This window comes from Festucalex cinctus, chromosome 12 (genome assembly GCF_051991245.1).
Source record: "Festucalex cinctus isolate MCC-2025b chromosome 12, RoL_Fcin_1.0, whole genome shotgun sequence".
NCBI lineage: Eukaryota > Metazoa > Chordata > Actinopteri > Syngnathiformes > Syngnathidae > Festucalex > Festucalex cinctus.
In genome coordinates, this window is record NC_135422.1 from 26728510 (window position 1) to 26741009 (window position 12500).

The following is a 12500-nucleotide window of genomic DNA, read 5'->3' on the forward strand; positions in this document are numbered from 1 at the left end:
CCTCGTACTCATTGCACAATGTTGCTTTTATTGTCCATAGAGGCTGTCAAAAATAAATCAAACTGAATTTAAAGCAAAAGTATGTATTTTTGGATAGGTCTAATGCCAGTGAACATTTTGAGTGGTGGAAAGTAAAAGAATATTCATAAATGACATAGTTATCACACTTAGAATGAGTTTACATTTTTTGTATAAAATACCGTTTACAATTTTTGTAAAAATTCGTGTTGTGACATCATGAAGGCGGAAACCCTCATCTGAGCAAATATGAGGTAGGTCCAGTTAACATGGTTGGAGAAAAACGTTGAAGAAAAAATTGGAGGTAGGTGGCGCTATCAGTAAGATGAAATATAAGTTCGTAGATGTCTTAAGGGCTGGACTCTCATCAAATGTGTGAAATTTTGAGAAGATAGGATCATCTGGGTCAAGTTCAAGCAGCTTTTATTGCCACGAAAAATTACCAGACTTTGCGGCACCGTAGCGGCCACGCCCGCAATAAAGGCAATATTTGATGCCCCGCCCCGTCATATAGTCTTTCAAAAGTCAAGATTTTTTGCCCAGTTGTTGAGATGATGATGTTGAGATAATGCATGGCAAGTTTGAAGTCAACTGGCTGAAAAATATTTTCAAAGGGGGAAAAAAGTATGACCACAGTGAATGTGCCAAAATGGGCCAAAATTGGACATTCAAAAATTCATAGCTCACTTCCTGTACATTTTAGGAAATGGCTTCCACTGACTTTTTTGTGCATCTCGGGGTGCTACCCGTGCCTGCCAATTTTCGTAGCTCTAGGTCAAACGGGCCGGGATTGGTTTTTATTTTTCTACGCTAGGGGGCGCTATAGAGTCGCGTTGTTATGACAACTACATAATATCAAATTTTTCGCCGGGCCCGAAGAGATTTCAAAGTTTGGTGAGTTTTGTCAATGTTTAGGGAGCTGCTCGGGCCCTAATAGTAATAATCCGATCGAAAAACAATAGGGACCTCGCAGCGGTAGCTGCTCGGGCCCTAATAATAATTAACCCCTGCTCATCCATAATTCAATGACTTCTCAATCATATTTCCCAGTCAATCATAAATCAACTATTGTATTTGTCAACGTAAGTCCATCAACTATAAAACAATGTTAACCCAACCATTGCCTGACATACAATAGAACAATGTTGTTTCAAATGTCACTGTCGGGTGACAGTAACATTGATTCATTGATTGAATGTTTGATTGATTGTTTGCATTGATTCAACGTTGTTTATTGTCGGAAATTTCAATGTCAACCATACTGATGATTTGGATCAAAAATCAACGTTGATTCAATGTTGTCTTGCTATCTAGGGAAAAATGCAGCGCTGTGGATGCCATTGCCATTGTATACTGGATTGTGCAATTAACTGTCCTTGTCGTATTTAAGACACAAAAATCCAAACTCATCAAATTATTATCCACCAGCAAACAACGCAAACCAAAATGCACATTCTGCTTCTGTGTTCCATCGCGTATCCTGGAATATGCAGTTAACGTTCTTCTTAGTGGAAAAAAATTTCCAATTTCCAAACTGCCATCTTCGACAGTTTTTTTTCTTTTTTTTCCCGCAGAGATGTACGTTTCTTGTTCAGTGTTGTTCAAGTTACTTTTGAAAAGTAAAAAGTTACTGTTATAGTTACTTCTCTGAAAAAGGTAAGTACTCGTTATTCAATTGTTAAAGTAACTATAAGTTACTTTACTTTACTTTAATATAAATAAATATAACCAGCTCAGTGGTCTAGTGAAAGTGTCCACCCTGAGACTGGGAGGTCGTGGGTTCAATCCCCCGGCCGGGTCATACCAAAGACTATAAAAATTGGACCCAATTGACTCCCATATATATATATATATATATATATACATATATATATATATATATATATACATACATATATATACATATATATATATACATATATATACATATACATACATATATATATATATAATATATATATATATATATATACATACATATATATATATATATATATATATATATATATATATATATATATTGTATAGTGTAAGATTTATATGAAAATGTATTATTTATTTATCTGAAATTTCAGTCTTATAGAGGTTGTAATCTGTTTCATGTTTGAACAGCATTAAAATAAAATATTAAGGCTTAATGTTCCGTTCATATAACATTCTTCCATGCTCAAGGTGTGAATCCTAAACCGAAGTCAGACGTTTTGTTGAATATTTTTCCATTAAAAATGGAAGTTTAAAAATCGATTCACACACACACACACACACACACACACACACACAAAAAAGGCAATGATGATAAGACGTTGAATCGGTAAGACTACCGAATGAACAATTCTGAGCTCTTAAAAAAAAAAAAAAAAAAAAAAAATCGATTTTTTTTTTTTTGAATCGATTCGAGAATCGCGCGATGTAGTATCGCGATATATCGCCGAATCGATTTTTTTTAAACACCCCTAATTATCACGATATTGAGGGGAGGTTGGTGATATTTAAAAAAGATCACAATATTGTAAAAAAGAGAGCTCATACAAAACAAATATTGTGCTTTTGTCCATAACAGCAATGCATATAAACCACCTACAATCTCTAATAACAATATTGAGGCACTTACTTGGTAATGCAAGCACATTGATCGCTTCACAAGCAAATTAGGTTCCCCTTCATTTAACAATTAGCATAGATTTTAAACATAGAAAGCCAAAACATCCCTAATGAAAATTAAAGTACACTAATAAACTAGCCACTAGAGGGTGCCAAAACTGCACAAATTGAAATCAACCTGACTTTTTGAACAAATGTGTTCCTTTTAAATATTGTGAACATGACGACGATGATATTGTGGCAGTTTTAATATCACAATATCACGATATTGCACTTATTGTGACATCCCTACCAGTCATCACAGAAGAAAGACACAGGTGTGCACATTTATATTACATATATACATAACTGAGTGTGTGGGTGTGTGATTGTCAGAATGAGTGTTGAGTATTTTGTTTTCCTTTCTGTATGAGTTGTTTTACTCATGGTGGGGGAGTGGTTAAACACGTTCGCCTCCCAGTTCTGAGGACTCGGGTTCGAGTCCAGGCTCCGGCCTTCCTGGGTGGAGTTTGCATGTTCTCCCCGTGCCTGCGTGGGTCTTCTTCGGGTACTCCGGTCTCCTCCCACATTCAAAAGACATGCTTGGCAGGTTAATTGGGCAGTCTGAATTGTCCCAAGGTGTGCTTGTGAGTGTGGATGGTTGTTCGTCTCTGTGTGCCCTGCGATTGGCTGGAACCAGTTCAGGGTGTACCCCGCCTCCTGCCCGAAGCCGACTGGAATAGGCTCCAGCACCCCGCGACCCTTATGAGGAATAAGCGGTTAAGAAAATGGATGGATGGATGTTTTACTCATTTGACACCCGCCCTTTTGTTGGTGTTTGTTAAAGCTTTTTTTCTATGGAGGACCAAACCTGAAAATTCAAAATAAATGTATGACTAAATAAATAAATAAATGACTAAAAGTGAAAATAAAAATGAATATAAAAAAAATATAATTCAAAAATTATATCTAAAAATCTTTTTTAAAAAGAAATGGAAATGGAAATAAATCTGTTTATTTTGAATTTTTGTCACTTATTTATGTATTTAGTCATTTATTTAATTATTTATTTAGTCATTTATTTATTTATCCATTTATTTAGTCATTTATTTATCTATTTATTTACTGGTAGTCATTTATTTATTTTGAATTTTGGCAGCTTTGGGCCGGACTGTCAAGTCGAAATGTTATTCAAATGAGGGGGCGGTCTTAAGCGTGTCTTGGGTTGGACTCCACCGTTGCAATCTGCCTGTCGTTGGTTGAGTGAGCAGTTCGTCAACAAAGAAGTCTCGCCGGCTTGCAATGGAGAGCTCCAGCAATGGATGACAATCATGTCCACTGTCACCTCAACTTGCGACTTGAGTTGTTAGACAACAATTGAGAGCAGACAGCTCACCTTTGGTATTATTACAAAAAAGCAAGTATGCATAGGCTTCAGGTGGCCTATAATGATGCTCTGCGAGTGCTTTTAAGACCACGATGGAACAGTACAACAGAGATGTTGGTCTCTGCGCGAGAGAAGACTTTGCAAGCTGTCCTAAAAAAAATAATGTATAGTTTTATTGGTACACTGAAAATGTCTCAAAATGAAATTTTGGAGTCACTCACAAATTATATGTAGTGCAATTTGCTACCAGTCAAACATATGAAAACGCTGGTTGCCTGTCTTCGTAATGTGTAACGGTAGTTGTTTAATTTTTGTATGTTTTTTGTTTGTTTGCTTATTTTTAACTCTTTGACCGCCATAAACGTTTTATGTCGTATTCTAAAATCCTAATGAATGCCGACAAAAACGTTAATTTACGTTTATTAAGTTTCTCTCTCTCTCTCTCTCTCTCTCTCTCAGTAGGCAGCGCAATGTCTTGTGCAGCACTGCCTTGTCACTCAACAAAAAATATTACTGTCAAAGTCACTGTTATGCAAAAAAATGTATCTTTTCACAAAAAGCTCGTTTTTCTCTTAATATTTTTGTTTTCGCTTATGTCACTCAAATGACCAAATTTCAAATGGTGATTTCTAAAGAACAGAATAAGGTAGAAACACACTTTTTTTTTCTCATGAAAGAATGGAATCCAATCTTTCATATGGTATCCACCACATTTATGTCGTCATACCGCACAATATTCTGTTTGCTTTGAAAGATGAGTGAAAATGCTCCAAATCGGCTGGCACCGTTGGGGTTTTTTGATAACATTTGGCAGTCAAAGAGTTAAGAGTTGACCCTGAGACTGAAATAAAATTGAACCGAATTGGATTTTAATTGAATGTTTGTCACATTTGGTTTCTTTTTGAGGGCAATGACAGTTGTACGGAAAAGGGGGAGATGGAAATAGCGCAAATGAGGGAGATTGGTAAACCTGGAAGAAGAGAATGATGTTCCAGATAAGTCCCAGGATGATGGATGAGTTTCCATCTACGACATCAGCAGCATCAATACTGACCAGCTTTACCTGTTGTGCAGAGCGTCAAAACATGTATTTTGCACGTATAAATACTTAAGTAATCAAAACAAAAGTAGGATTCTCACATTTTTGGGGGATAATATACTTGTGGCACTCACATTTCTCTCCTCAAGAAAAGACAAGACTTTGGCAATATTGTTAAGTCTGAAGATTCGATGTGGTGACTTCTTGAACCCGTGAAGCTGGACAATCATGTAAAATATTGACAGCAACAAAGAAAATATTATTGGAAGCTACTAGTCATTGATTCAATAAGGCCATGAACAAATAAACAGCGAGAGTCTGACCAGCTTGCAGCCAGAAAGCTCCCCGAGAAGAGCCATGAGGATACGTCCATCCTGGATATCTTGGAATAGGTCTTGGACTTCAATAGGCGGATTACACTGAAAACGAAAGCATAAACGTACACGATATAAATGAGCACTTTGATATTTTCCCACATTTTGCTTTCTTTTGCACTCTTGCACCCGCCCCACCACCCGCCTGTTAAGCTCTCCGGTAGAACCGGAAGGTGGATCCCAAAAATGACAGAGGCACCAACAGTGCCAGCCGATTTCGAGCATTTTCACTCATCTTTCAAGGCAAACAAAATATTGTGCGCTATGACAACATAAACATAAAAAAAGTATGTTTCTATCTTATTCCGTTCTTTAGTAATCACCATTTGAAAACAGGTAATTTGAGTGACATTGAAAAGATCATTTTTTTGCACAACAGTGACTTAGATATTGTTTTTGTTTATTGACGCTCTGTGAATTAATGTGACAAAAGGCTTTGATCATTCACGTCATCCTTGAAAACGTTCAATTTCATCATATCAGTCGTATTTTATTGTAATTTCATCTAGCATGAGCCCATTGAAAAAAAAGATACAATGCTGCCATCTGCTTGCCATAGTTAGTGTGTTTTTGATTCCACAACCCATTGAGCATGCAGTGTTGCACAAGAAGTTGCACTGCCCATTGAGAGAGAGAGAGAGAGAGAGAGAGAGAGAGAGAGAGAGAGAGAGAGAGAGAGAGAAAACCTTTCGTCAATTAACGTCAATTAACGTTTATGGCGGCATTGATTAATATTTTAGCATACGCAATGAAACGTTTTTGGCAGTCAAAGGGTTAAATGACTCAACGCGTGAAGAAAAACTCTCCGACAAAAGGCCGGAGAGACACAAACACAAAACTACGGATAACAACTCACGTGAATACAGGAATCAAAATACAAGACTAGAAACTGGAATTTAGGTTGGCAAGGTTGGAATAATGCTCTTGGACAAGGACGTGGCAAGGTCAATACTCCAACAAGGAGTGACTGCAGCTCTCAGCTTGCAATCAGACCAGGGATGAAACAGAAACAATGCACTGAGAGCGTAGTCATGACACCACCACCACCCAATCCGACTACCCCCCACCCCATCAGAAGTGACATGCTCTGGCATGATCCTCATGCTGCAGACCATGGGTGAGTGGAGCTCCACTGGAAACCTGTGACCTCCACTTCCGCCTCCACTTTTTACCATATAGTTTCTTAGCCTAAACCTAGCTTATAACACTCACCATAACAAAGCCTTAACTATAACTAATGTTATGTTCTATTATTTGTATTTTTTTTTTTTTTTTTTTTTTAGTACATTCCGTTTTAATTAACTCATTCACTCCCAGCCATTTTTACTGGAGCAACCTCCTTCACTCCCGGCTATTTTATTCTATTTTGATTGATTTTGCAAGGCCCTCAGAAGATTGCGTTCTGTTGCTATAAAAACATGGAACCAACCAAAAGAAAGACTAGAGCAGGGGTGTCAAACTCATGTTATAGCTCATGGGCCGCATGGAGGAAAATATATTACCAAGTGGGCCGCATCGGTAAAATAACTGCATATAACTTAAAAACGATTGCTGTCAATTATACGCACATTTTCACTATTTGTGGGCCAGCCCTAAATTACGGAGCTCAACTGTAATCATATGTGATCCCGCTCCAGCGACCTAATTTATGCAAGAAAATACCACAAGGAGCAACAATAAAATAAGCAAAGCCTCAGCAAATGAATTGTATGCTGAGTGTGATCTTCAAAGTTGAGGCTGATTTCATCTCTTGAGAGGTCAAACTTCCAAAACATTTAAAGGGTTAAAATCTCGGACGATCACCTTGCCTGCTATTGGAATTGACTTTACATTGATATTTTAACAGTTCCTGAAAATTTCAGGTTCATATCTTTTTCCTAAGGTACTGGTTGCTGTGGACATTTGAAAGATGCAAGTACCAGCTTTTAAAGTTCTTTTTCTCAAAACTAGGAATTTCAACTTTCGAACATTAAAACTGCTGTAACTTTGTCATTTTTTGAGCTACATCCATGTATTATATATCGTTTTAAAGGGAATTAAGTGCAGAATTCAAATATAGCAATATCTCAATTTTGAATTTTTTTTTGCACATGTGGACCCTTCTGCCAGAGCCGGTCACATATTGTTCCAAAAAATAATACAAATACAAATGGAACGCAGTAACACTGAGTCCTGGATGTATTAAATTGACCTGTTTTGCGTATATATTGTTCCCAGAATGCAATGTGTGGCGCAGTTAATGACATTATAAGGATGCTAATCCTTTTCATATCTATTTGTGTTACCAGTAATTTAATTTGTGTCGTATTTAACACGTTTGTCAGTCTATGATTAAAAGATAATAATAATTAAACAAACCGTAACTTTAAGTTGTGTGTAAAATGACATCCAGGACGATTCCCCCGTACAAGTTGCATTGCTCATCTGAGGACTGCTTGTGAAGTTACAAATTTTATATATTTTGATTGTGGCCGACTGAATTAATTAGTCCGACATTTTTTTTTTTTTTTAACTTTACAAAATCATCTCGCGGGCCGGATTAAACCCCTTTGCGGGCCTGATTCGGCCAACGGGCCTTATGTTTGACATCCGTCGACTAGAGTCTCTTTTTTTCATCAGGAAAAAGAAGTATGTTTTATACTGTTTCCATTTTGCAGCGATTAGCATTAGAATATAACGAAGTTTTGTCAGAATTCGCAGTCTGGTGAAAACAGGAAGAGGAAAAAAAAAACGCTTTTTGTAAAAGCATACATTAAAAGCATAACGTTGACTTTAACAGTACTTTTTTTGCTATTGTGTGTTCTGAAACTGTTTTTTGGCCCCCATAACTATTCCGATACCCAGTTTTGCAGTATCGGCCGATGCCAATACCGTACTGATACCAAGAGGATTTTTTTTCAACATGAAAAAGCTGCCCTGCCATTGGTTAGGAGCATTTAAGGGCCAATAGGATATCTTGGCTCGGCATGCAGTGAACATATCACACATCAGTGAATGTCGTGCACAAGCAAGACACAAGATGCTGCATCCAAAGGCCTATATTAGTGTCGGAAATAGTTGTATTGGCATGTTACTTGTTAGTACTTGCCGATGCCTATACCGCTGTTTTAATACTTAATATCCCATTATGTTTCCCCCCCCTTTCATGTACCGGACTGGGGCCATTTGGCCCTGCACATTTGTATTAATTTAATCGTCCACGTATTAGCATCCACCTATCATTTGCGAATGCAGACCAAGGAGGGTGTGGTTGACCCTTCCCTCTTTGAATACCACATGAGGCCATTTGTCCCTGCACTTTTGAACGAGTTGTTGTCCGATCAGTTAGCCACCTATCATATGTAAAGGCAGCCACTACACAGCCATTATGCTGGAATGTGCCCCATTTGTCCCACACACCAATATTCAACTGAATCTGAGGCCAAATGGACCACCAATATTCAACTGAATCTGAGGCCAAATGGACCCAGATGTCTCTTTGTTTCTTGTTGAGAACAGGCAAAGTTGAAAATTTGGTTGAATAACTAGAATGAACCAGTTGTATTCTCGCAGTCAAACTGCAAGAAATATACAATTTTATTGCCTGGAAAATTTGATGCTTATCATTAATTCCAGCTAACTTGTTTGTTGAAAATAAGACATTCTCCTTACTGTTTGTGTGTCCTTTGTATGCAAACATTTGCTATAGCATAAAATAGGGGTGTTAAAAAAATCGATTCGGCGATATATCGCGATACTACATCGCGCGATTCTCTAATCGATTCAATAATCGGCAGAATCGATTTTTTTTAATTTTTTTTTTTATTTTTTTTAGGATTCACACCTTGAGCATGGAAGAATGTTATATGAACGGAACATTAAGCCTTAATATTTTATTTTAATGCTGTTCAAACATGAAACAGATTACAACCTCTATAAGACTGAAATTTCAGATAAATAAATAATACATTTTCATATAAATCTTACACTCTACAAGCTTACTGATTAGTATTTTCTAAATTTGAATGAAAAAAAATCGCAACAATCGACTTATAAATTCGTATCGGGATTAATCGGTATCGAATCGAATCGTGACCTGTGAATCGTGATACGAATCGAATCGTCAGGTACTAGGCAATTCACACCCCTAGCATAAAATGTATGTATGTGTGGCTTGTAGAAAATGTAAGACTGAATCTGTATCAAAAAAAAAAAAAAAGCTTTAGGTCACATGCCACCCAGAAAAGCCACAAAGGACCTCCAAACATTGGAGATTAGGGCAAACTTGTCAGTCCCGGTTCGGGGGAGGTGAGGGGATGTGTTGCACTGTTGTTTTCAATGTACCACAAGAACTCTGGGACATCTGGGTCCATTTGGCCTGCCTAATTTGCACCTTTATTCAGGGGATGATCCTGAGGATCTGATAAGGGTGTGAAAGGACAAGTTGCAAATACCTTTTTTTTTTGGAAAATGGATGGATTATTATTATTATTATTATTATTATTATTATTATATAAAATCGGGGGGGGGGGGGGGAATCATCAATCGTATTTTTTGTTAAAAAGATTTTATTTTTGGGCAAAATCGCCCAGTCCTAGCCGTGATAGATGGATATGTATTTTTCAGGCAGTCATAAACAATTGTGAAGAGTAAAAACCAGGATTTTTTTATGTTTATATTGTAAGACATGAACAAACCTTTTTTAAATGGAGATTCATCCATCGAGTAAAGGTCCTCTTCTGAACCACTTCTCGCTCAACTGTAAAAAAGGACGTGAAGACAAAAGATTTTCTGAGAAAATTCCTTGAAAACTTTAAATATTTCTTAAAAGGACAGCGAGAAATTTAATTAGTAAGAAAGTAAAATAAGAACATCCGAAACAGCAATTAAAAACAAATATTGGCTGTTCCTGCATGTATTGACAATTCCGAGCTTACGTCACAAGTGAAAATGGCAGTCAACTTGGTGAAAGGAAGCTCTCTGCTCACTGAAATGCAATGGAATTTGGATCGTTGTAATTCGATTTGTGAGGATTATTTTGATTTCAAAATACGCTGAAATATTGTTTGACTGCTATAGTGGAAGCATTTGCATTGTGTTGCATTGGGGAAATATATTCAGAATTGTCAATTGGCCTCTTAGAGGCAGTGTGGTGCCGTACATGTATTGAGTACACACTTAGAATGAGATACAAGACAGTTGCGATTGAGTTCTATTAATACAACTCTTTTTTTTCACACGTTGGGGAAAAATTGTGCCTGCGAGTAGTGTGATCTTACCAGTGTGAATGTGTTTCTACAGCATTTGTGTGTGAATATTCATTACTTGAAGGAATATCACTCCCAAAGTCTATGCTAATTTCCGTTAGCATTCAAATGGGCGGGATCCTCCATTGACTTTAGCATTAGCACTAGGCTAGCGCTGTTTAAAAAACAAAACATGTTTTGTATTTAAATATACAGTGTATGCAATTCCTCTTGTATGTTTAGTTTTCCAGTTAACTCCAACTGGAAAAGGACTCATAAGGACGGTGTCGGTGTAAGATGTGATCGGACTGCCAGAATGTATCAGGGTCGCCTGCAGATGACGTCACGATTATCCGGAAATTGTCTGTTTACAATTGCTCAATTTAAAAAAAAAAAAATTATGGACTAAAATTGTAAAAACGTAAATAAATCTAAAAATATAAAGGCATGAAACTTTAAGAGTGAAAAGAAAAATAATAGATTGAACCGCCTTCGTGCTTGCCAGTGACATCATTACAGCAGCGCTAACGAAGTTAGCTTTGGTTTGTTTTCTTTTTTAGCTGTTCACAAATCAGTCACAATAACAAAAAACAGTCTGTATGCCATTGGTGACAATATTTGTCACATCTGAGACTATTATTCTGTGCATTTATCATTTAATCAATCTATTGTATTATTTATTAAATCAGGGCTCTACACTAACTTTTTCACTACTAGCACTGGTGGAAGTAACATTTTTAGTTGCTCGCACAGCACAGGATTTGGTCGCACCATTTTTTGTGGAGGTGCAGCATGACCTTAGGCATACGCAACTCGATATATTTGAAAAATATTTCATTGGAACACGAGGTTTGCCTGCAACAGCAGTAGCTATCAAAACAATTCAATAGTAATTTCGTAAAAAATAGCTCATGTGAACATTATTTTGTTTAGCTCAGTAAAAGTCAGTACTTTTTTTTTTCTTCACCTGCTCCTCCAGCCGATGTTCCCCTGACCTTTTCATCTGTATGCTGTCCTCGTTCTGAAGCTTCTAGATTTCACCAGCTAGACAGCAAGCTAATGAAGTTAGCTTCGGTTTGGTTTCTTTTTTTAGCTGTTCACAAATCAATTTCAATAACAAAAAACAGTCTGTATGCCATTGGTGACAATATTTGTCACATTGAGACAATTATTTTGTGTATTTAGCATTTAGTCAATCTATTTTATTATTTATTCAATATATTTTGCGTTTATATTCTTAGGTTTATTTACATTTTTACAATTTCAGTCCGTACATTTTAATCTTTAAAATTTTCTTTCCAATGTTTGACGTCAACTGGATCATTTCCAGCCAAGCCTGTAGCGGGACGTGTTCGTTAGTCTATCCCAATACGATCTGGCAGCCCGATCACATCTTACACCGACAATGGCACAATCACAATGACTCGGTCAGGGCTTGCTACAAGCAATATGGCACATTCGTGGTACTATCACAACGTAGGGAAGTTGGAAACACACCGTGTTGTTCTGCACATTCATCTGAAGATTTAATCTAAATGTAAAGATAGAGAGAAGCCACATTCTAAATTATGATAAAATTTCGACTTTTTTTTTTATGCTACAACAGAATTGTTTGTTGTGTGTGGGGGTGGGGGTGAGTGTTCGTGCGTGCGTGTGTGCGTGCGTGCCTGTATGTGGGCATGAGCCATAAGTGGGACAAAAAAAGTATGTTATGTGGGCTGTGGGAACACTCAGCTCAGACTTGAGTAAAGCAGAGGGAGGGAAATGCACTCCCTTTCTTTCTGGCTCACCATGTTATGCAAGAGCCTCTAAATCATTGCTTGAAAGCACGAGCTGCTCTCCCACAATTCAGCCCTCCCAGCCACTTATCAGATGCT

At 37.2% G+C, this 12500-nt stretch overlaps 1 protein-coding gene across 7 annotated transcripts in view; it reads right to left on the reverse strand.

The window, feature by feature from the left end:
- Positions 1–12500, reverse strand: part of clmna (calmin a) — a 197489-nt gene that overhangs the window by 182527 nt on the left and 2462 nt on the right. For 5 of the 7 annotated variants that reach the window (XM_077539142.1, XM_077539141.1, XM_077539143.1 and 2 more), the window contains exons 2-5: positions 10075–10136; positions 5348–5443; positions 5159–5242; positions 4956–5048 (exon numbers count right to left, since the gene is read on the reverse strand). In XM_077539142.1, coding sequence (XP_077395268.1) covers positions 4956–5048; positions 5159–5242; positions 5348–5443; positions 10075–10136 — 335 coding nt within the window. The remainder of the gene's footprint in view (positions 1–4955; positions 5049–5158; positions 5243–5347; positions 5444–10074; positions 10137–12500) is intronic. The other 2 variants (XM_077539145.1, XM_077539147.1) reach the window with 2 other exon arrangements.